Here is a 22,467-nt window from a genome sequence, read left to right on the forward strand (position 1 = left end):
CAACCAACTCTGGCTTGTATTTAACATTATACAAGGACTCATCATAAGCACTACTTGCATACGAGTATAACGGAAGAATAATAATAATAATCAAGAATGTAGAATATAGAGATTAGATTATAACAGAATGATTTGCTGATCTTTAAAAAGTTGAATCAGTTGTTAATTATATACACACAATATCATAAACAGATTAAATTTATTATGACATAGATAATATAGTATGATGCAAGTGGCAATATGATGTTAATGATACTAAGTTCAGCAATGTCATATTTTTAAAGTAATTATTACTTCCGGTTTAACACGGATAAATGCGGGTTTCTTACAATCTTCACCAATTATATGATCAGATTGATGTATTATATAATCATCAAAATGGAATTAAATTTCATTCAAAATCATAATCAATCTCACATCACGATTTTATTTTTGATAATCAATTATTTTACATGAAATATCAAGATTTATTAATTTCATTTCTCTCATATTTTAGTAATTGTAATCACTTTACATTCTCATTTTGATTTTGATCTCATTTAAAATCACATCAAGAAATGAAATGAAATCAAATCAAATTAAATCAAATATGTAATTTATAATTTCATCAGTTAATTTATATTTTTATCAAATTTTGTTTTTTATTAAAATTTATATATTTTGTTATAACATTTCTTCTGTATAACTAACTCTTGTCTATATTTAATATCGCATAAAGACTTAGTATAAACACTGCTTGCATATGAGTATAACAGAAGAATAATAATAATAACAATGAATGATTGATATTCAATGATAAAATTTATCAATAATGATATTTAATGATAATAATCAGTGATGATATATAGCGATACTTCAGTTTATAAATGTAATTTTATATTGCAGTAACTTTATTCAGAGGGCTCAAAGGATTTCCCTCTGAATGTATATATATATATTCCTTAAATATCACTATCAAATTTAATTATTGAAAATATAAATTCATTGTTTTAAAATGTATTTAGAAAATTTAAGTTGCATTGCTTTGTAGTATTAATACATTAAATGAAAAATTTAATAATAACAAAACCATTGTTTTCTAGAGGGTGGTTTAAAACGATTACAACCTGCACATCCAAAACGATTACATTCAGCATCAGTGCGGCAAAGTATTGTTCTACACTCGAATCTAGATTTCAAAGGATTGAAATTCATAGAAGTGGTATTTTTAATTTCTTCATTATTATTGAGAAATTTTATATAACCGGCAGAATTGTCACTGTATTTTGATAAATCTATACAATTATTAATATTATTATAATTAGTAATTGTATAATAATTATATAAAGTCAATGAGAATAACAACTAACATTACCTTTTTTCTTTAACAATAATATAAAATTATTATATATAAAAATAAATTTATCAGTTATTTATATTATATTTTTATATTTTTAATATTTAAATTATTTTAAATAAGTATTTAAACATACCGGTATAACAGCACAATATACGCATGTAATTATTTGAAATAAAAGAGCAAAATATATATATAGAGACTTCATAGTAAAATATTACTAAATGGATTTTCAATTGCAGATTTTCACACTTGAGAATTATAATGAATAACTTGATTAAAAGCAACCCTTAAAACAGTGAAAAAAGAAGTCCATAAATGAGATTATATATAAAATTGTGATGGGTTAGTACCCGTTAATTATTGTCTTGAGCAATTAACTTTATAACCCGTTTGCCCGCTCATGTGCCCACATGTTAACTGATTTCTTCCACTCCGCGCTTCATGAGAGCACAACCTCTGAATATCCTTCCAATTCAATTCTTTTTCTATAAGAACCCTCTTGTATGATCTTCTCTTTGTGATTCCTTTCTCTTTCTTTTCTTAATCAATTTGTAATCTGTGATTAGGATAGTGCTTAGGCCGTTTGCAGTGCTTGCAAGCAGTGCAAACGGTGCAATCTGCAATCAAGGTAGTGCCTAGTTAATCGGTAATACGCCCGTTACAAAAAGGTATATAAAAGATAAGTTTAAAAATAATATTTCAATTATGATATTGTAAATGTAATTAAGTTATATTGAAAGGAAAGTATTATTTCAATTTTATCAGTTTATAAATCTACTCTGCTGTAAGAAATCCGCACTAAGTTGCCAGCGCTAGATCGAAGCAGGTACAGCAGCCTATGATGAGAAATGTGTCAAATGGATTTTTTATACTAGTGTTACAATGTGCACTCATTTATCATATTCATTCTATTTATACCATGAAAAGCAGAAGCAGTCACAGGCATAAACGGCCACAGGGCCCGAGATGCCACATGGCCGGAGAATGACTAGTCTAGATGTGTATATTAGGATGTTTAGCTATTTTATACATCTACACGTAGGCCGGCTGGCAGGGATATTTTCGCCTGGGAAGTCAAATCAAGAATAAATCGTAGTTTGTTACATTAAATAAAGTTTCTTTGGGAGACTTTTAACTTAACTAACGTAATCAACCACTCAACGCCCGTCTACACTCAACGCCCGTCTACACTCAACGCCCGCTATTTTGCCACCACTACAATGAAATCTTTTCATTAATATCTCAACAACGCAATTAGATTTTAATATGATATATTATATGACGAAAATATATATAGAAAATTACATATAAAAATATATAGCTAATTCAAAAGATGTTTGTTGGGCTTAATAACTCGCCCGGAACGCGAAATCTTGGGTGGAGGCAGATTCAATGAGCAGGCAGCGGTCAAATCCGTAGGGGTTGCAATATCATCCGGACCCCCCGGCGGCGGACCCGCGGGCAACCTGGCAGAGCTCTGAAAACGCGATTTAGCCACTCTTTGCGAAATCGAGGGTCTGATTTCCCGATTAGGAAGGTGATTTTTGGACCCCCGAACCTGGCCCCCCCCCCAACCGCGATTGCTGCCGCGCAGCAGCTCGTTCTTCCTTTTCCTTTTGCTCTTGGGCCTTCTTTGCATCCCTAAGCTCCCTGTCAATCTGCCGTTGAGCGGCTCTTGCGGCCTTATCCATCTCCTTTTGCTCCTTAGCTGCCTGGCGAGCTGCCTCCCGCTCCATTCGCTGTAACATGATATCTGTCTCCTTCTGCTCCTTAAGAATAGCGTGTTGCAACTTGGCATCCTCCTTACGAGCCTGTTCATCCTTTTTGGCGGCCTCTGCGGCAGTCATCTGCTCGCGGATGCTCTGCACCTTTGCCGGTGAAAAGAACTGTGCCAATGACGGATTTGAAGAATCTAGCAACCCCATTGCCCTGCCACGCTTGCGACGTCTTCTTTCCTGATTAAGAGCTTGCTGTAGCTGCCTGTTCTCTATTAAAAGAACCTCTTTATCAAGAGCAAGATTCTCTCCTGCACGGATCACCTGGTTGAGATCGCTAGATATTCGACGCTGCCGCTGCTTGACTTGCTTGACTAATTTCCGCATGCCAATAATAGATGTAGGGGTTCTGGGTCGATATTGCGCGTCTGGGGGGGTGCAAGGGCGTATTGCAAGCTTTTTAAGAACCTGTTCTGGATCAAATGGATGTAGGCCAACCGCAGCGAACGCGGATATAATATTTGAGGATGTAACTGATTCCTTCCAAGCAGCATCAAATAGCTGCCAAAAAGACCTCTTTGTAGTGCGTACAAATCCCATACCGGTTCTCATTCGCTCATTCAAATGCTTAGAATATGATTTGCTCAATGGTCCAAATATCCCAACATCTAGCGGTTGTAATCGGTGTGTAGAGTGGGGAGGAAAGACAGCAAGTAAAATCTTATGCTGAGCCGCGTAATTGATGAATGCCATATTAACATGGGATGAGTGGCCATCTAATATAAGAAGCCTGTATCCACGCCCTGCTTTCTTTTTTGTATGAGGTTCAAAGATCTTCTTTAACCACATTAACCCATATTCATCATTGCTCCATCCATTCTCTGAAGCAGCAAAGTAGACCTGATCCTTTTTGCTATCAAAATCTTCCAGCCAAGTATCTTGCATATCCCTTGATTCCCCTTGATATATGAGAGCAGGTGGGAGTGAGGTTCCATCGGCGCAAATTGAGGCAAGTAGTGTAATGAATTCGCGGCTGCCATCCTGGCTGGCACCTATTGTACGGCCGGATTTGAGCGCATTAATTGATACAATACGCTTGAGGGTGTGGATGAAGCCCAATAGGAATCCTTTTTCATCGAAGTTGTAGATATTCCCAGGTTCAATATTGTATTTAGTGATCTTTTCCTGTAGCTGCAAATCAACAATAAATTAGCAAGATAAAAGTAAGAAAAGCAGTAGAGAAAAGCAATATATACAAGATCAAAATAATGCTTAAAGTATGTAGAATTGTCCGCAATCTTGCGTTTTTGGTCGATATTTCGCAGGTAAACTGACTTGATTACATCCTTGTGGCGTTGACAGAACCTTGCCACCCAGTTGGCTCCAATAGGTTCTTTTAATATCTCAACAACAAGATTATGAAGGATTTGGGGCGTACAAGGGAAACCGCGATCTGCCAATCGATTGATATGAAAAAGGAGTCGATTTTCTTGCGAATCTGTGAGGATTTTGCGGTGGATAGAGGTTGCTTCCTTTCTTGACGTTTGAACACCTCTATAGCGCCGTGAGAGTGTATAACGACTGATTCCATATTTCTCAGCGGTCACAGTGTAATTAGGAACCAATTGGGCATTCAAATCATCAATCGCGGACAATATAACTGCCTCGTGGTGCATCTTGTGGGTGTTTGAAGATGGATGAAAAAATGAGGATTGGGTGGGCGTTGAGTGTAGACGGGCGTTGAGTGGTTGATTACGTTAGTTAGCGCAAAGCTCTTACCTCACTCTGCACTCTCTGATGTTGCAATCTTTTCTCAATCGATTCATCCTTTGTATTTAGGAATTGCGAAGGCTGTGTTCAGTTACAGCAGATGATAAAATTATGGTCTACTGTGAAGTTCTGTAAAACCTGCAATCTTTGAAGGTTTTACCACTACACTAAAAGCATCAATCCTGAAGATATATGTCTGTATATGCATGATCCACAAAGTTCTGCCTAGCTATTTGAACACTAGGTATTTTGTAAGCAAAGCTGGATTTGTACGAGACATATAGAAATTGAACTTCCAGGCGTCTTTATCAATCCTTAGATTTTTGATTTTCTGCATTGCTCACACACCCGTGTACGGAGAAGATTGAAACGCGAGGGCGTAGGAAAGTTTAACCCCACCAAAACAACATAGCCATTATCATTAGTCATCTCCTGATGCGGTTTTTTCCCGCTGTTTCTCCGGCCCTAGGCGTGAGTAGGTGTATTTTAGATGTGTCGTCGAGGTTCAAAATTCCTTGGCAAAAGTCAGTAACCCGTCGGCCACTCGCATTCCGGCATTGACATACATGGAAGGCCCGTAGACGCCACTCTCTATCTACAAATATCGTCGCGGAGATCAGGATCCTATTCAATTGGACAACCCTTCCCTGTCCCAGACGATAATTATGGAGGAATCGTTTCCTCTTCCTCTGCGCCCCTTGATCGAGAAGCCAGCAACAGAACCGGATTCATTGCCTATCCGAATCGCCCAGATTAATGGCCAGCGCGGCTCTTTTCGCAATGTCACTGAAACAAGCCTGCAGGAGGAGATACATGCGGAGCGGGCTAGAAATGCTACAGGGGTGGAAGGGGAGGAGGAGGAGGAGGAGGAGGAGGAGGAGGAAGTAGAATCACGGGAAGCTAAGTCGGCGGATAGGCTGGAGCAGTTGTTTAAGAGCCGTGCCGAAATTATAGATTTTGCAACGTGCGCCTCTCTAGGATCAATATGCCTCTGATGACACGAAGGACTCCAGTGCAGGCTGACCGCGACGACCATATATAGGCAAGCCCATGCTGAAGCCAACTATGCCCTCGACCTCGTGTCTCTGCTTGTTTCCAGATATACACCGCGCCAGGCTGAGATGTCCATGTCTCCCTATCTCAAACAGAGGGCACCGCTAGGTTCGTTGGGGATCGATATCATCAAAACGCCGGAGAAGACAGAAGCTGTACAAAAGGAAATCGCGGACCTGTCACGGGGTTGGAAAATGGAAAACTTCGATTCTGCGGCTAACAAGCTGCTGAAATCCGCCTCCCGGCTGGAAGAGGAGGTTACTGCGGAGACAAAATACTGGGCTGGCGTCTTAAATATCAAGGAAAAGGGGTGGAAGGTTTGCAGGCTTCCACGGGAAAGACAGACGTTAGGTGTACAGTATGGCTTCTTGGAAGGTATGTTTTATTCTGAAGTGTGTGTCCGTTCGCAATTTATTATACGTCGACTAATCGAGTTCGAATAGCTACTCCTACGTTCCGCGACCGCGGCCTTGCAGCCTTGCGGCGAGGAAATAGAGGAGATCTAATATTGGACCGCGGGCTACAAGCACGCAAACCTCGCTCTCTCCGTGTTCGGGTGCAGCATGCTGACCGTATAGTGGGGACCTCAAAGATCGTCCCCTTGGAATTGGCTCCCGGCAATGACGCCATTGAAAACCACATTCGTTTGACTCGGGATGCCTTGTATGAAGAAGAGCTGTTCCATGAACTTAATCGCGAAGCGCGCACTCTACTGCAACATGGCATCGAGAGCAAGGAGAATCTAATCCAGTTACCAGCTGACTCCAATCAACAAATTCTAATCGATATGGTTGAGCCGGAAGAGTGTAATATTTGGGACACAGACAAACAGGGGCATGCAGAAGATGCTCTGGCGGAGACTGTTGCCCAATCTCTACGGATATTACTGTCCCACGCCCATCGTCAGAAGTACAGACGCAGGACCCAAATCCCACCGCCAGTCACATCGAAACGCAGAGCAAATCCAGAATACTCCCTTCTACGACCAATTGTCTCTTATCTACGGCACAAATCAGCGCTGGAATGGTTGAAACTTTTCCTTAGCAACATAACCCGAACGTTACAACTAGCCGGGTTAAACTGCAAATACAACATCTCACCACTGGTATCCGTGAAATTCCCCCTCGTAGATACAAGCAATCCCTCTCCTTGGGAACTGGACACTCCTCCCTTCGTCGAGAGACTCGTAAACAGTTTCCTCACACCATTTGAGTCCATTGTGACCGGTACTCTCCTCTCGCCAACCTCCATCTTCAAAATCCGCATAGTCACCAACATCAACCCCAGTGCCTTCGGAACGGAATTCGAAATAGGATCGAACATCTCTTCTAGTCCGCGCACTAAATCCAGCTCCTCCCGCTTCGGCCTGCGAGATGATCTCCAACAGCTCCTTCTCCACCTCTTCACGATTGACCTAGTATACCTCATCCCCCATCTAGCCCGGGATGCAGGTACAGAACCATCATCTCTACGGCCCAACACATCCCTACTGAAACAAGAGCAAGGACAAGAACAAGAACAGCCAGAACAAAGCGGTTTCAACACCCCTACCCCACGCCACACCTCGCACCTGACATCGTGGATCCCCACCTCCCCTGAAAATGGCGAGTTGACTGTATTCTCCCCTTCCCAACGCCGAAATAAAAAGCTCACCATCGACTTGCATCCAGACAAGTTGACTGTACGGTGTCAGTGGCTACGTTCTGAGATAGATGTAGATGGGAACATGGACTGGGAGATGTCAACAGGTGAAGGGGATGTGATCTATTGGTGGGGTGATGGTGGTGGGAATGAGGGAAAGACTTTGCAGAGTATTGTCGGACTGATGAGTCAAGAGGCCATTAAGGCTGAGTTGTAGGTAGTTGGCGTGAAAAGGTTGGAAGAGCTGCTGCATGCATGCCTTTTTTTTTCCCCTTCTTGGTTGGGTTATTATTGTGGTGTGACCTAACTGTCATGTTGCTAAGAATGAGAGCTTGAATATGTTCCCAATTATCTCTTTGCATTTAAGCAGCTCACGATCTTTTAATGATATATCTCGTGCATAGTTATATACTCCGTAGAGACCTGTCGAAGGCTGAGTAAGCTACCACCAGCGCCGTTCGGCTAAACCTGCCGAACTCGAGGCCGATATCCTGATCTCAACCTCAACATCCAACCCCTCTCCAACAGCGACGGCAATTGCATCAACATCTCGACGTTAACTCGTAAATTTCTAAATTATTATCCTCTCTTTTGTTTCCAGTTTGAATAGTAGAACCCAGGACCGCGGCGCTATCGACGTTGAGCTCTGGAGAGTCTCTCTCTTGTCCCAATACCCACATCTTTCATTCACCTAATGAAGTTCTTTTGTTCTCTATATAAGGCCAAGTTTTGAGACAGATTGTATACGGAGCATATGACGGGGGAATCCCAAATAATTGATCTAATCATAACATTGTGAGCTACCTGCTCTTTAGTGCCCTGACCGCTCTACGCGCATGCCCAGCCCACTCATTGTATCCAATAGTTCCACAAGCAACTGGCTGTAACTAGAGCCCCAATCGTTGCAAGACTGGATAGTTTTGCTGAATATAAATCACCCTCTCTCCCAGAATATTTCCTGCGGCTTAGGAAACTCAGCCTCCTCTTGCACTAAACTGCTCATAACTTTCTGTACGGGTGCCTCCAACTTCACGATGACGACTCGATACCGAGTTGAGTGTAAGACTCGCCTTACTTTCTGGTCCCTCTGTTGATCCCCTCAAGTATAACATGGCTAACTTCCGACGTTTAGATGCTCTTAAGGTTGGTCCTGGGACATCCACAGCCTGATGTACTGTTCAGGAACATCTCGATAATTGGGGGAGCATTCTTTTGACCTACCAATTCCATGGCTAACTTTGTTCCTTGTGATATAGTCGCATCGCAGGGACCAGCTGGTAAGCTTTGTTGCTTTTTTTCTGAGATTTCCATAGAAAATCACTGACATTAGATGAGGTGAATCGAAAGATCGAGTGGATAAAGGTAAAATCTCCTTTCTAACACACTTTTTTCGCATTTTTCGCCTATATATCCCGCCAGGGGCGGAGTTTAGCAACTGGAAGGACTATTTACCATTCACAAACTATGACTTATCCAAACTACAGGGGCTTCTTGCTGTTCCTTTCGTGCTACATTCGCAACCAACTGCACTGTACCAAGAGAACAGTCCCAGCCTTGCTCTTCTTGCCGCCAGAACTCATGACCGTTATGTGGAGATCATGCATGATGTGGAAAGCCTCATAGACGACCACAGTAATTTAACCCTGTGCCTCTACGAATGCTTCTCACACGATTAACATACCCAACACCTCGATTGTACTAATTCGTGATACAGTCAGCCATCAGAAAAGTAGAACCAGCCATCGTTCGAAATTGAAACTTCTAGTGCCTAGCATTGGAAACTTCTTCACTCCTCTACCTTTGGCTGACGCCTTCAGATATCAGGACAAGAAACGATTCATCAGCAGTCGGCGATTTGTGCCGCCATCTTTCAATGACATTCGCAACATCCTTAACACAGCACAACTATTGGGCCTTCTCCAGGGTGGAAAGGTTGAGCTCATCACTTTTGATGGTGACGTGACACTCTACGACGACGGAGCATCACTGACTGTGGAAAACCCTGTCATTCCACGGATAATCCGTCTCTTGCGCCAAGGGAAGAGAATCGGCATCGTAACCGCTGCTGGATATACCGAGGCATTCAGATATTACGAGCGTCTCCACGGTCTATTAGACAATGTGAACAACGCCCCAGACCTTACTAGTGACCAAAAAAACAGCCTTATAGTAATGGGTGGCGAGAGCAATTTCCTATTTAGGTTTGATAGCTCATCCCCTCATTTCCTCTCTCCTGTCGAACGGAGCGAGTGGCTCCTGGATGAAATGAAACTGTGGAAAGACGAAGATATCGCAGAACTTTTGGATATTGCTGAAACAGCACTCCGTGACTGCATGACAAACCTGAACCTTCCCGCTATCATTGTTCGCAAGCCGCGGGCAGTTGGTATATCTCCACTTGAGGGAAAGCGGATGCAAAGGGAACAGCTTGAGGAGACGGTTCTAGTAGCGCAACAAACGGTCGAATTGTCATCGGCGGGCCACCGCCTCCCGTTTTGTGCGTTCAATGGTAAGTCCATGTCAATTTAGTTACTCCCAAGCGTGTTATGCTATTCATTTGGCATTACAAATTCAAAGCTCACCACTATTCTCAGGGGGAAATGATGTATTCATCGACATTGGTGATAAATCGTGGGGTGTGCTCGCCTGCCAACGCTACTTTGGCGGAATCGCCCGCTCTAAAACTCTGCATATTGGCGACCAGTTCCTTTCTGCAGGTTCCAATGACTTCAAGGTATGCACATTCTTTCCTCAATATGCTCAACCTTTCGATAATCCAATGTTAACATTGTTGGCGTTGCCAACAGGCCCGCCTGGCATGCACCACATCTTGGGTTTCCAATCCGGGGGAAACAGTGCAGTTACTGGATGAGCTCGATGCACTGGAAAATGAAGACATATCTTAATGATATCTGCATATCCCTTTCTCCATCTTCCCGCTTACAAATGCAGAATATTTTATTCAAAAATACTCCATATTTTTAACAGTCCGGGGAGCCGATTGGTCGCTTACTTCTCAACGATAGTTTTATTGAGGCGTTTAGAATTCTAAATTTCATGAAAATGGTAGATGCACGTTTTCGCGTATTTACATATCCAGGAAGCAATATGTGAACTCTGCTTCGGTCAAATTTTCCGAAGGAAACGCCTAGTTGGCTCCATCCGCTCATCACATATTTCGACATATTAATCACCACCCTATTTCCGTCTTAAATTGTTCCGGTTCAAACTGCGTCGCAGTGCATTCATGACGATAAATTTCGAAAGCATGCATTTAATTACTCATAGTCTACCTCACCCAACGCCTCCCTCACTACATCAACATTCTTCTGGCAATCCTAACACAGTTCCACTCGTATTCAACACTCCCGCTCCCCCTCAAATCCTCTCCATCCACCAAACGCTGAGCCAATTAAGCGCTTTCCTGCTCCTCCATGATACGCTAGCAGAGTTAGAGGCACAAATCGCTTCATTTGCCACATCATTCAATCCACGTCTGAGCTTGTATTAGATCCCACGGCTTTATACGGTTGCCCCACCGTCACTACACATAGCGCCTTGCAAGATCTATCCCTTATATTCGGATTGCACACGTCGGTAACAGGGAATATTTCACGAATGCGTTCCGCGAGGACCTCATCCGGGATTGTCGGTTGGTGCATTGTCATTTGATTGGCGTTGGCGACTGGACATCATTCCTTGCGTTTTCCGAAAATTTGGTTTCGCCATGTGTTTCTGGAATAACAATGAGCATGGGAATCGGGAGAACGAAGCATGGACAGCAAAAAGTCAGAGGAAGAAATTCCAGGTCGTTTTAGAATTTATTCATTGTATCCATTTCGCAGCAGGTGTCGATCACCCTAGTTAATTAATTTTTTGAATTGATATGATTATTTCTTGGGTCGCTGGAATAATCTAGTTCGCTGCTTCCAGCTCTGGATGTGCGAGGTTCAATATCGGACCATCCGTACTCGTAGGGCTCAGAAGAATATCGAGACAGGCAAACACTAGCTACGCTAACTGTAACTACTAGTAGCTATGCTGTTAAGCAATACAACAAACCAAGTATGCCTGGATGCTTATATCGGCGAGCGTAGTCCATTGGTGACAAACCACAGCGATCGATGTAGGCAATGCTAACTTTACCAGTGCGAAGCAGGAGTGAAACTGCTCCTATCTGCGAGCGCATTATAGCATATAACAGTGGCATTCGGCCCTCATTGTCCCTTGAGTCAAGGTCGATCCTGCCGTCCTGAATGAGGTCAATGATGCAGTATATGTTTCCCTCTTCTGCAGCATATGACAGAGGTGTTCGGCCAGCATCATCCATCCCGTGAGTTAGGATCAACTTCAGGGTTCGCAAGCAACAGCTTGATAACTTTCCGATCCACTGAACAATAACTAGCATTTGAAAGCGGTGTCCGCCCATCCTGATCCCTGGTATCTGGAAGCCATCTCCCTGTTTCAAGCAGAAAATCAAGCATTCTCTCACTGCAATACATTGCAGCATATGAAAGAGGGCTAACTCCATCAGCATGTCTGAACTTGCGTTCTAATTCGTCCCGGAAGTATTTGGATTTAGCTGTATCCTCACATAAACTTTGATATAGCTGGTGAATCCGAGATGTGGTGGGTAGTGCTTCTGCTTGGGCTTTCAAAATTGCCCGCAAGGCGTTACCGTTGTCCCTCGAAATAGCCGCGAAAGCGGGGTAACCCAGAATGAGGATTCTGCCTCGAGATATGATAGCTTGGACGGGAGAATTCTGATGAGGTTTGACAAATTTTCTACCGCTGCCATATACAAAGCGCTAGCCTCTCGATTTGTAGTCAATGCTAAAAACTGGATTCTTCGTGTAGCATATCCCATGAATGACCTCCAATGAGTAGAAGAACAAGAAAGGAATTTACCTGGACCAAAATAATTGTTGATTATGAAGTTGTGGCAGCATTGCTTCAGTCGCTCGTGGCTCCGTCCGATCATGTTATCCCCAAGATTGGGATCAACCTATTGTAGTCCGTGTTCCCCAAGGAGAAAGTCCCTTACTGACTGGTGTATGAATTGCATAGTTCGATATCTGGACCCGGTTGCTTCGGCTAGCCCTTTGGAGCAATTAAGAAGATATTTCATTACTCTATCAGGCTGGACATCATCATTCGTCTTCCTGGTTGTCATGTCCTCATCGCTCGTGCCAGACAGTATCGCCAAGTACAAATCTTTAGGGGACAAGGGATATTTTGCAAAGAGCAACCATTGCATGCAAAGCAAGAACTTTTCGTTGCTCCGTTTGTTCCGCGTCAACATGTTACGAAACAGCATATGTAGGTCATCAGGGATAGCTAGCAGCGTTATCTGCAGTTGTCTTTGAGAACAACCTTCATCATTCTCCTTATTCAGCATATCCACAACAAGAACAACCCACATGAATACACCCGAAGCCTGCCCGACTTGGAGTTCGAGGTTCAGGCTAAGATGTTCTGGGATTGAAATATTGGGGTAGTGGCGGGATGTAACACAGACTCGAAAGCATGTCTTCCATTCGATGGCAAGTTTCACACATAGATGATAAAAGAACATCAATAGATGCCTGGTACGGCAGCCTATAGTGACAAATGTGTCAAATAGGTTTTTTATACTAGTGTTACAATGTACACACACCAATCATATTCATTCTATTTGTAATTGAATAGAGCTTGTTGATTATTAGGAAGTGCATTGCTAGATATCATCTTCAATATATATCATCACTGTCTACAATCACTAGATTATCCATAGTGAGAAGTCAACATAACCATTTGTTAAATGATTGTGCTCATAGTGATATATATACTCATGGGTGTGGTGGTGTGGCCCAGCCCACAGCGGGCATGGCCACTGAACCCGCCACTGATACACTGCGACCGCCAGCCGCAGCATGGTGGGGAACCACATCACTAGATATCATCACTAAATATCATCGCTAGATATCATCGCTAGATATCATCGCTAGATATCATCGCTAGATATCATCGCTAGATATCATCGCGATATCATCATTAGATACAAGTGATAGATATCATCGTTAATACATATATATATATAGTTTCCACACTATGCTAAGTAGTTGCAGTGTATAGATGATGGGTTGGGTGGTCATATCTGCTGTGGGCCGGACCACAGCAGATCCATGAATATATATAAATATATATACATATCATCATAAGCACAATCATTCAACAAATGATTATGTTGACTTTTTGCTATGAATAATTTAGTTATCATAGTACTAGCTTATTATACTTAGTGATGGTATTCATGATGATATCTAGTAATGATATATATTAATAGGATATATATTATATATATATATCTATGGATGTGGGTGGTGTGGCCCGGCCCATAGCAGGTGTGGCCACAACCCATCATCTATACACTGCAACCAGCAGCCACAGTATAGCATGGAAACCACAGTATGTATATATATATTGACAATGATATCTATCAATTGTATCTAATGATGATATCTCACGATGATATCTAGCGATGATATCTAGTGATAATATCTAGTAATGATATCTACAATGATGTAAATTCACTGTTTTAAAATGTACAGTGCTTAGAGAATCCAAGGTGTATTGCTTTCTAGTATAAATTTCTATCAGTGTATGTAAGTGGAATTTGTTGGCCCTAGGCTGCCTATCACGGACTAGCGCACCGCACATAACTGCCTCAGCTGCCGACATGCTAATACAAACCACTTAGACGTCCCACAGGTTATGACCCGGATTGCTTGTTTTTTTTTTTATTAAACCTTCCACTGCCCATCTAACGTCTCGCGAGCTGCTACACTGATCAGCAGAAGGGATCCTGACGAAGGCTAGAAGAGCTTTGATCGCGGGAAAAAAATATTAAAAATTGATTGATATAGGGGGAAGAATGCCTCCTAGAACTCAAGCTACCATGGGGATGGATACCCCAGCTAGCAATGATGAATACGAACCTACCACTGGGCCACCGGGCCCAACACCAACGACCGATACCTTGATACAGATGATGATGGAATATTTGAAAAAGCAAGATGAATATCTGAAAAAGCAAGATGAATGTCTGAAGAGAATGAATGAATATTGGGACAGAAGGATGGGAAAATCCTTACTAAAATCAGCTGAAAACTCTGATTCTCTGTCAAGAGATCAAGAGGATATGAAACAAGGGGAGGATGAGATGAAACTGGCTACACAAGTCACTGTCACTACTCCTCCATCTACTGAAGAACCCCCTGCGAGAACCACCAAAGAACCCTCTATGAGAGCCACCAAAGAACCCCCTGCAAGAACCACTATGCTGAGATTGATCATTAAGAATACCACCACCACCACTGTTATCAGAGAACCTCTTGAACATCGATACTACTACCACGAACCGAAGCCTCACAGATGCCGAAAGGGTGAAGGATAGAAGGATAGATAGATTTGATTTCATTTGATTTGATTTGATTTGATTTCATGTATAATAGGATTTCTAGATAGATAGATATCTGTACGGCTGCTAGTCCGAGGGGAGGTGTTGGCCCTAGGCTGCCTATCACGGACTAGCGCACCGCACATATATGCCTCAGCTGCCGACATGCTAATACAACGACTTAGACGTCCCACATCTTCTGCTTCCTGGTGACGACAAGTTAGTAATTGGTCCGCTTTAGCTGTATGTCAGCACAGGCTTGGGCTTCATCCCTTGAGGCCATAACACAAATCAGCCAACGAATTTTCGACACAACGCTGACGGCAGCAGCAGGGGCCAATCCGATGCGCTGTTAAACCTGGCAAGTACGACGTGCCGGGATAGCGATTGGTAGTGGTGTGGTATAAGAGTCTGCTAGAGGTTGATGGAGGCCTGAAATTTCGGATTTGATAGAATCAGACATATTTGCCGGCTTTGAAAGTTTTAGAGCGACGATCTCCATCGACTCTTTTATTCTATGTACATGTATGTATTCTATCAAACGTACATGGGCTATAGTAGGGGCTTCTGGGAACGCTGCCCACTCTCGCAGGCAAAAAGAAATCCGAAATGAGCTAGACTGTACATTCATTAGCTGGCTAATTGAGAAACGTAGACGAGAAACGAATGATAACTTCGTATCCACCGAGCGGGACTCTTGTGGATATATCTATCTACAAGCATTCGCGATAGACTCGAATACTTCCATAATTTGAGTAAAAGCATCTCCACTTCCCCGCACTTCCTGTGCAGCATAGTTGCCGTTGATGTGACAACAAAGCGTCTTCCACGATTCTGGGCACGCTCAGATAACACGGTAGTCACGCTGACAATTGACAGCAAGATGTTCCAGCAGCTTCCTGGCTAGTGCTGTAACGGTGGAAATACCATGTGAAATGGAGGTCCTGAAGGGTTGAACGTTTCTCTCTTCCGGATCGGTGATAATGGTTTGTTAGAGATCCGGCCTATGTGATGGTACAACAAACGCAGGGGCATTGATATCTCAGATCGCTAGTATACAGTAACACTCGAAATTGGGTTCCATCTGAATTACATACATAACGTAATCAATAACCTTCCCGATCAAATACCCTTCCCGATCACTTCTTCACTTTAAGACACATCATACAATTTATTCATCAAAATGTCAACAACAAGTGACAGAAGAAACTTCTATCAAGAAGGCAGGATTCTATTAGCTATTAAGGCTCTAGATAAAGGTCAAATCTCAGGTATTCGAGCTGCTGCACGCGCGTACGAAGTTCCTTATTCAAGTTTATATGATCGATTACACGGCCGCACAACACGAAAAGATTCTCAGTTAAAAAACCGAAAACTCAGTCTTACAGAGGAAGCATCTCTTATTCAGTGGATTCTATCCATGACTGAGCGAGGCCAGTCACCCCGCATCACAACCGTACGAAATATGGCCAATTTGCTTCTTTCTGAACGAGAAATCAAGTCTGAATCCAAACCCCCTCCAACAGTGGGTGAATGCTGGGTACGAAACTTTGTTAATCGTCATGAGGAGTTAAAATCAACATTCTCTCGAAAGTATGATCACCAGCGAGCTCTATGTGAGAATCCTGAGATTATTCGTGGATGGTTTAATCTCGTACGAAACACCATTGCAAAGTATGGGATTGCACAGGAAGATACATACAACTTTGATGAGACTGGATTTCAGATGGGAGTTATTGGGACAGCCAGAGTAATTACTGGATCTGAGAGAGTTGATCGTCCGAATCTTATACAGCCTGGAGATCGGGAATGGGCCACTGTTATTGCAGGAGTTAATGCAACTGGTTGGGCTTTACGTACGATGATTATTCTAAAGGGAAAGATGCACCAATCCCATTGGTATGAGACTGAGAAGCTGCCACATGACTGGGTGATTGGAGTCAGTGAGAATGGATGGACAAATGATAAGCTGGGGTTGATCTGGCTTAAGGAGATATTTGACAAGGACACTCGATCTCGTACGAAGGGCAAATATCGACTCTTGATCCTTGATGGACATGGAAGTCATGCTTCAGCAGAGTTTGATCAATTCTGCTCTGAGAATGACATCATTGCTCTCTACATGCCATCTCATTCATCTCATCTTCTTCAGCCCTTGGATGTTAGCTGTTTCTCTCCTCTAAAGAAGGCATACAGACGACAGGTGGAGAAGCAAATGCAGCTTGGCATCAATCACATTGATAAGGAAGAGTTTTTGACTCTCTATCCAGCAGCTCATATGGAAGCCCTGAATGAGAACAACATCAAAAGTGGTTTTAAAGCTACAGGGTTAGTTCCGTACGATCCAGAGCAGGTTCTCTCACGCCTTAATACCCAGATGCATACACCCACCCCCCCAGGAACTTCTCATAGTTCTCAAGCCTCCTGGGCCACAGCCACACCACACAATGTACGACAAGTGGATCTCCAGGCCAAGAAGATTAAAGGATACATGCAACATCGTACACAGGGTTCATCCAGTCCAACCAATCGAGCTATGAATCAGCTGATCAAGGGGTGTCAAATGGCTATGTGTAGTGCTGCTATTTTAGCAAAGGAAAACAAGGAACTAAGAGCTGCAAATGAGAAGCAAAAGAGAAAGCGAGGGAAAGGTCGTACATATATAGCTCAGGAAGGGGTTTTAAGAGTTGAAGAAGGAATAGATCGCGTACGAAGTGTCAATGAACAGGAAAATGAGAAGGTTGAGGTTTCTGACTCTCAACCACGAAAACGAGCAGCACCACGGTGCAGTATATGTGGTACTATTGGACATACTGCTCGTACGTGTGAAAGCTGATTTGTAAATGATTCTTAATATGATTAATCTATTTTTCTTATGTGATTGTTGTTCTATTTAGTTATAAACATGAAAAAGAGTGAAGAAGTGATCGGGAAGGGTATTTGATCGGGAAGGTTATTGATTACGTTAGTTATATAGTTAGCTTCCAATCATAGTCTATTTATGAAATAAACCATGTACTGTACTGAACACGTACACGTAGTGTATCAATATGAATACATGTACTGCATTTACGAGGTTGCTGGAAGGTTCCACGCAAATGGTGAAAGCGTGGCAATGATTTGGCAATCTGCTTCCTCCCTCAACATTCATCGTGTTATGTGCACCAAAGAGGCAAACACTACCATGAACTTATTGAGAGGCAAACAATAGGCAGGGTCTACGGTACAGTACTTGTTCTACCCAAACAAACTCCTTCCCCGCTTGCTATTTGTGTATGGTTTGATAAGCATTGGGATTCTGTAGATTACAGGCTAACATCTCACAACACAATGCTAGGATTGCTAGTAACGCTTCATCTGACAATGACGAACAGCGTCTTCGGCGTTGATACCACCTCTCAGGCACAGACGTTTGTTCCATGGAATGAAAGTCTAGATTACGCCCCCACCCCAGGGCACTTTGGTGGTACACCATCAACCCAATATTCCGTCAGTCCCTCCCCGCACCGTATCTTGCAGGAACCAGATCAGCTCTGCTTTCTCCCATTGGCTGAATGGGACGAGGAAGGCGAATATGAAGAGGATCCGCCAAGATATATTTGCTATACAATTTCTTGGAAAATCGTACTCAACCGTAAAACGGTGTGCAGAGATACCGAGCAGGACTTGGTTGTTAGACCTAGCGATTACTGGACAAAGGCTCTGAAGCCAAAGATGGAAAGTTCGTTACACGTGAAACGACGTAATCAGCGGGTTCGATCGGCCGGCACGGCGATTGAGGTTTCTGTAAACGATCGTTCACAGAGTAAACTTGAGAAGGACTATACCTCTACTAACATTGACTGGGCACCGGTGGAGAGGCAGCTCCGTAGGTGGAGCAATCTGCTTCGCATAGGCAAGAAACTTAGAGTCATCATTTCCTTCAACTACGAGCGTGATGACAGTGATGATGTGACTATGGGCAGACGGGTCGACAAAAGAAGCCGGGTATCAGCGACTAGAAGAATGCTTACCGAACGTGACGCACAACTTGATGCTGAAGAAAACAGCACTGGGCGTCCATCGGACTGGAGGTTTGTCTATGAGCGTATGCGATGCGAGGCGCGCTCATGCCAGTCTTCTTGGTGCTGGGAAGACCCCAGTGACAAACAGCATTATAAACTAAAGTCCTCTCATCTTGCACGGCTTGTTGAGCATGTCAAGGATGGCGGTACCTTAGAGGGTCATGATGACGTCCCTGGTGACATCCGTCGGGACCTGTACCTGGAGAATCGAAACCGGGCGGACAGAAGGTATAAAAAAGCCAATAGCTTACCTGAGACAGGAGTGCCATACCCTCCAATCAGCATCAATGTTTTGCCGGCACAGACATCGAATGCCTCCGTGGCTACGTCATCACTCAAACATCCAGCTTCTAGCGAGCGTCTGGTGGTACCGGGGCCGCGAGATATAGCTGTGAGGGATTACTGCAGGTGGCTGGAATCGAAGGTGACTGACGAGACATACAAAGCTGATTTCAGAAAAGCATGTGAAGTGACACTGGCACATCATCTTGACCTTGAGCTGGTCTCGGAGGACCAAGACCCTGAATTCTTTATCGAACAGGGGGTGAAAAGAGGTACTGCCCGGCGGTTCGTTCGTGACATCCGCGAATGGGTTGCACATGTGGGCACAGATGTGCCGCACGAAGAATACCATCAGGATAGAGTAGAAGATAGCTGTTACTAGACTAAGTATGGCTGGCCATGCACCACCCTCATTGGAGTATACATGTAATGAAAATTCTGCGCATTGAGAGATTTTGTAATGCCGTCGGTCAATTATGGTACCTTCTCACAAAACTCGGTCGCCGGCAATACACTTTTCCGAAGCAGAATGCTTGACTCGACCACAAAACCGACACAGGACCCTTCATGTGACAGCTGAACGTGCCAGCCTCACAATATTCTTTGAAGGCCAGCAACACCATCAACAATGGCTTTACATCGACACAAGTCATCATTAGAAGGGTTCCTGGATTTTTCAGAGCCCTTCTCTTTAACTCCACAACAAAATAAGGCAGCAAGTGGCATTCTCAATAAGCTGATTGAGGATTATGGCCTAGAAAGAACTGGACGGAGGGGTTACATGCCCGCGATGTTAATCAATGCAACATTCGAACATGTGCATGCGCAATCAAAAGATGCCTTCCTGAACTTCTTCATTTTGTACATTCACGAGCATCTGGATGGGAATACCGCCGAGCCTGATATCTCTCTTGCGTTAGCTTATCTCGATGGGTTCTCTTCTTTTGATACAGACAAGAAAAGCGAAATTCGGAGCCTTGTTGAGCTTTTTGCCGACTACATGGTTGATAACTTTTTTACTCCACGTAAGTTCGTTATAGTACATACAGTATCATCCATGGCCGATGAAACTGATTAACTCAACCTGTTCAGTCAGGGCTTCGTCAGTGAAGACACCCCAACCGACACCCGTTTCACTCTCCTCAATGCAGGCGTCCACACCAACGGGTATAACGCAACGCGTGTCCATCCTCCGACAAAGTTGTCTTATCCGCGATCATCATCGTTGTGTCGTCTCCCATCGGTTTGATAGAAAAGAAGCCCAGCGACGAATAAAGCAAGATGGGATTGAGAGTAAAGATGATGATGGGGAACTTCTCCGAAACGAACCTGGTGAATTCGAGTATCTAGAAGTTGCTCACATACTTCCCCATTCGCTGAACTCCATGGCGTCAGGAAATACGGAATTGGTAAAGACAGCCTGCTATGATCACACTTGACTCTGCTAACAGTTTCTCTTAGAGTGACTCGAAAAAGAACGTAATCCAACTCTTGACTATGTTCGAGCCCGGAATCACCCACCTTATTGAAGGACAAGATATTGACAGTCCGAAAAATGCCCTGACATTAACCCATCACTATCATCGACTACTCGGTGAATTTGAAATATATTTCGAGCCTATAGAAGGGGCATACAACCGGTACATGATTAAATCGACAGAAAGGGATCCTATTCTTCGCGATCGATTACTTCCCGTTACTCGCACACTTAGCCTTAGCCCGAGCCGTACTATCGACCCTCCCTCCTCTCGACTACTCAAAGTCCACCGTGCGATTGCTCTTATCCTCAAACTCAGTGGTGCAGGGGAGTACATAGAGAATATCCTTCGCGATATGGAAGATGTGAAGGTGAAAGAAGATGGGTCAACAAATTTAGGACGTCTGTTGAGCCTACGACTCGGTGGTTGGTTGAGGACATTGGCTGTCTTCTGACGGTTGGCCAAGGCGGCCTTGCTGGCAAGTAGGATAGGCATATGTGGAGTTGATTGCATTGCTGCAAAGAGTGCAAGCTGCCAACCGATTTAATTCCGAACAGGGGAACACCTACCAAGGCAAGAAGCACCGAAGACTTACAGACACTTCACAGATTCTTTGACGACGCTGACCTTTCCGGCAGGTCAAGACGCGCAGTCTTTACAGCATTGTAAGGGTGTAGAAAGCGATAGAGATTAGTTTAGGTACAACTCAGTGCCACAGGTGTTGTCAGCATAATCAAACATAATAAAAGCATCCTACTCAAAACCGCACTGCTCAATTGATACCCCAGCACTTCGAAAGTGGCCTGCGGCACTCTCTTTTTTCGCACCAACAACATCAATACATCGCTGAAGGAAAACGCCGAAACCCTGATCAGGATTTTCCTCATATAATGACCAGTTCTTCTTAATATAAGCCTTCAACTCAGCAAAGAATTCCTCTATTGGGTTCAGATCCGGTGAGTAGGGTGGCAAATATAGTAATTTCACTCCTGCATCAAAGCACATCTGCTTTATCCTAGCTGAGTGGTGGAACGACGCGTTATCCATCACTAGGACAGAGTTTGGTTCCGGCCACCGCCCACAGTGCTGGAGCAGCTGCCCAATAAAATCCTCAAAGAAAGCCGCATCAGTTGATCCCGTAAAGACACGAGAAAGGATAATGCCGTCCTGGGTATAGGCAGGTAGTATCTGGTAACGTTGGCCCCGGTGGAACCTTGACACTTGGACTGGCGTCACACCCAGTGGAGACCAACCACTCCGCCTAAACCCTATCCGTTTATCACATCCAGATTCATCAACATAGACCAGATGATATGAACTAAATTCGGAGAGCTTATGCAGGTAGAAATCGCGTAGCTCGGGGTTCTGCTCTTTTGCTCTCTGTTGAGCTTTTTTTTTGGTCCAACCTGCGCGACAAAGCGCCCGTTTAACGCTAGCTGTTGACGTTAGTATATCAAATTCATCCTGAAGAAAGATGACCATCTCATCAACGTAAAGGCCGGGTTTTTCGGTGAGGTAATCACAAAGGGCGTCAAGCATCGGAGGCGTAATACTTCTGGGCCGGCCAGCACAGATTAGAGGCGGACTGGCGCTGCCAAACAACCGTAGGTTTCTTCGAATATGCGTGATAGTACGCTCGCTACAACCAGCAGCCTTGGCCATCTGTGATGTAGTTAACGACCTGTTG

The 22,467-nt window shown here is 43.6% G+C and overlaps 7 protein-coding genes across 7 annotated transcripts; 4 read left to right on the forward strand and 3 right to left on the reverse strand.

The window, feature by feature from the left end:
• Positions 1-2,496: 2,496 nt before the first annotated feature.
• HCAG_07491 (predicted protein) lies at positions 2,497-4,730 on the reverse strand (the record flags this gene model as incomplete). Its single annotated transcript, XM_001537132.1, has 4 exons — positions 2,497-2,554; positions 2,780-2,816; positions 2,898-4,245; positions 4,311-4,730. The coding sequence occupies 4 exons, from the start codon at positions 4,728-4,730 to the stop codon at positions 2,497-2,499; spliced, it is 1,863 nt and encodes a 620-aa protein (XP_001537182.1).
• Positions 4,731-5,489: 759 nt separating this feature from the next.
• Positions 5,490-8,213, forward strand: HCAG_07492 (predicted protein; the record flags this gene model as incomplete). Its single annotated transcript, XM_001537133.1, has 5 exons — positions 5,490-5,788; positions 5,867-6,252; positions 6,321-7,731; positions 7,923-7,955; positions 8,129-8,213. 5 exons carry the CDS (start codon positions 5,490-5,492, stop codon positions 8,211-8,213), a joined length of 2,214 nt encoding a protein of 737 aa, XP_001537183.1.
• A 339-nt stretch (positions 8,214-8,552) lies between these two features.
• On the forward strand, positions 8,553-10,424 carry HCAG_07493 (IMP-specific 5'-nucleotidase 1; the record flags this gene model as incomplete). Its single annotated transcript, XM_001537134.1, has 6 exons — positions 8,553-8,577; positions 8,775-8,795; positions 8,938-9,150; positions 9,233-10,027; positions 10,113-10,252; positions 10,326-10,424. The coding sequence occupies 6 exons, from the start codon at positions 8,553-8,555 to the stop codon at positions 10,422-10,424; spliced, it is 1,293 nt and encodes a 430-aa protein (XP_001537184.1).
• A 1,009-nt stretch (positions 10,425-11,433) lies between these two features.
• Positions 11,434-13,181, reverse strand: HCAG_07494 (predicted protein; the record flags this gene model as incomplete). The annotated part of the gene is made up of 5 exons (XM_001537135.1): positions 11,434-11,525; positions 11,581-12,009; positions 12,113-12,309; positions 12,567-13,116; positions 13,175-13,181. The coding sequence occupies 5 exons, from the start codon at positions 13,179-13,181 to the stop codon at positions 11,434-11,436; spliced, it is 1,275 nt and encodes a 424-aa protein (XP_001537185.1).
• Positions 13,182-16,421: 3,240 nt separating this feature from the next.
• Positions 16,422-17,900, forward strand: HCAG_07495 (conserved hypothetical protein; the record flags this gene model as incomplete). Its single annotated transcript, XM_001537136.1, has 2 exons — positions 16,422-17,775; positions 17,854-17,900. 2 exons carry the CDS (start codon positions 16,422-16,424, stop codon positions 17,898-17,900), a joined length of 1,401 nt encoding a protein of 466 aa, XP_001537186.1.
• A 2,030-nt stretch (positions 17,901-19,930) lies between these two features.
• Positions 19,931-21,234, forward strand: HCAG_07496 (predicted protein; the record flags this gene model as incomplete). The annotated part of the gene is made up of 3 exons (XM_001537137.1): positions 19,931-20,327; positions 20,395-20,711; positions 20,764-21,234. 3 exons carry the CDS (start codon positions 19,931-19,933, stop codon positions 21,232-21,234), a joined length of 1,185 nt encoding a protein of 394 aa, XP_001537187.1.
• A 299-nt stretch (positions 21,235-21,533) lies between these two features.
• On the reverse strand, positions 21,534-22,442 carry HCAG_07497 (conserved hypothetical protein; the record flags this gene model as incomplete). The annotated part of the gene is made up of 1 exon (XM_001537138.1): positions 21,534-22,442. The coding sequence occupies one exon, from the start codon at positions 22,440-22,442 to the stop codon at positions 21,534-21,536; it is 909 nt and encodes a 302-aa protein (XP_001537188.1).
• Between the last annotated feature and the right edge of the window lie 25 nt (positions 22,443-22,467).

Source organism: Histoplasma capsulatum, genomic scaffold (assembly GCF_000149585.1).
Source record: "Histoplasma capsulatum NAm1 scaffold_9 genomic scaffold, whole genome shotgun sequence".
Taxonomy (NCBI): domain Eukaryota; kingdom Fungi; phylum Ascomycota; class Eurotiomycetes; order Onygenales; family Ajellomycetaceae; genus Histoplasma; species Histoplasma mississippiense.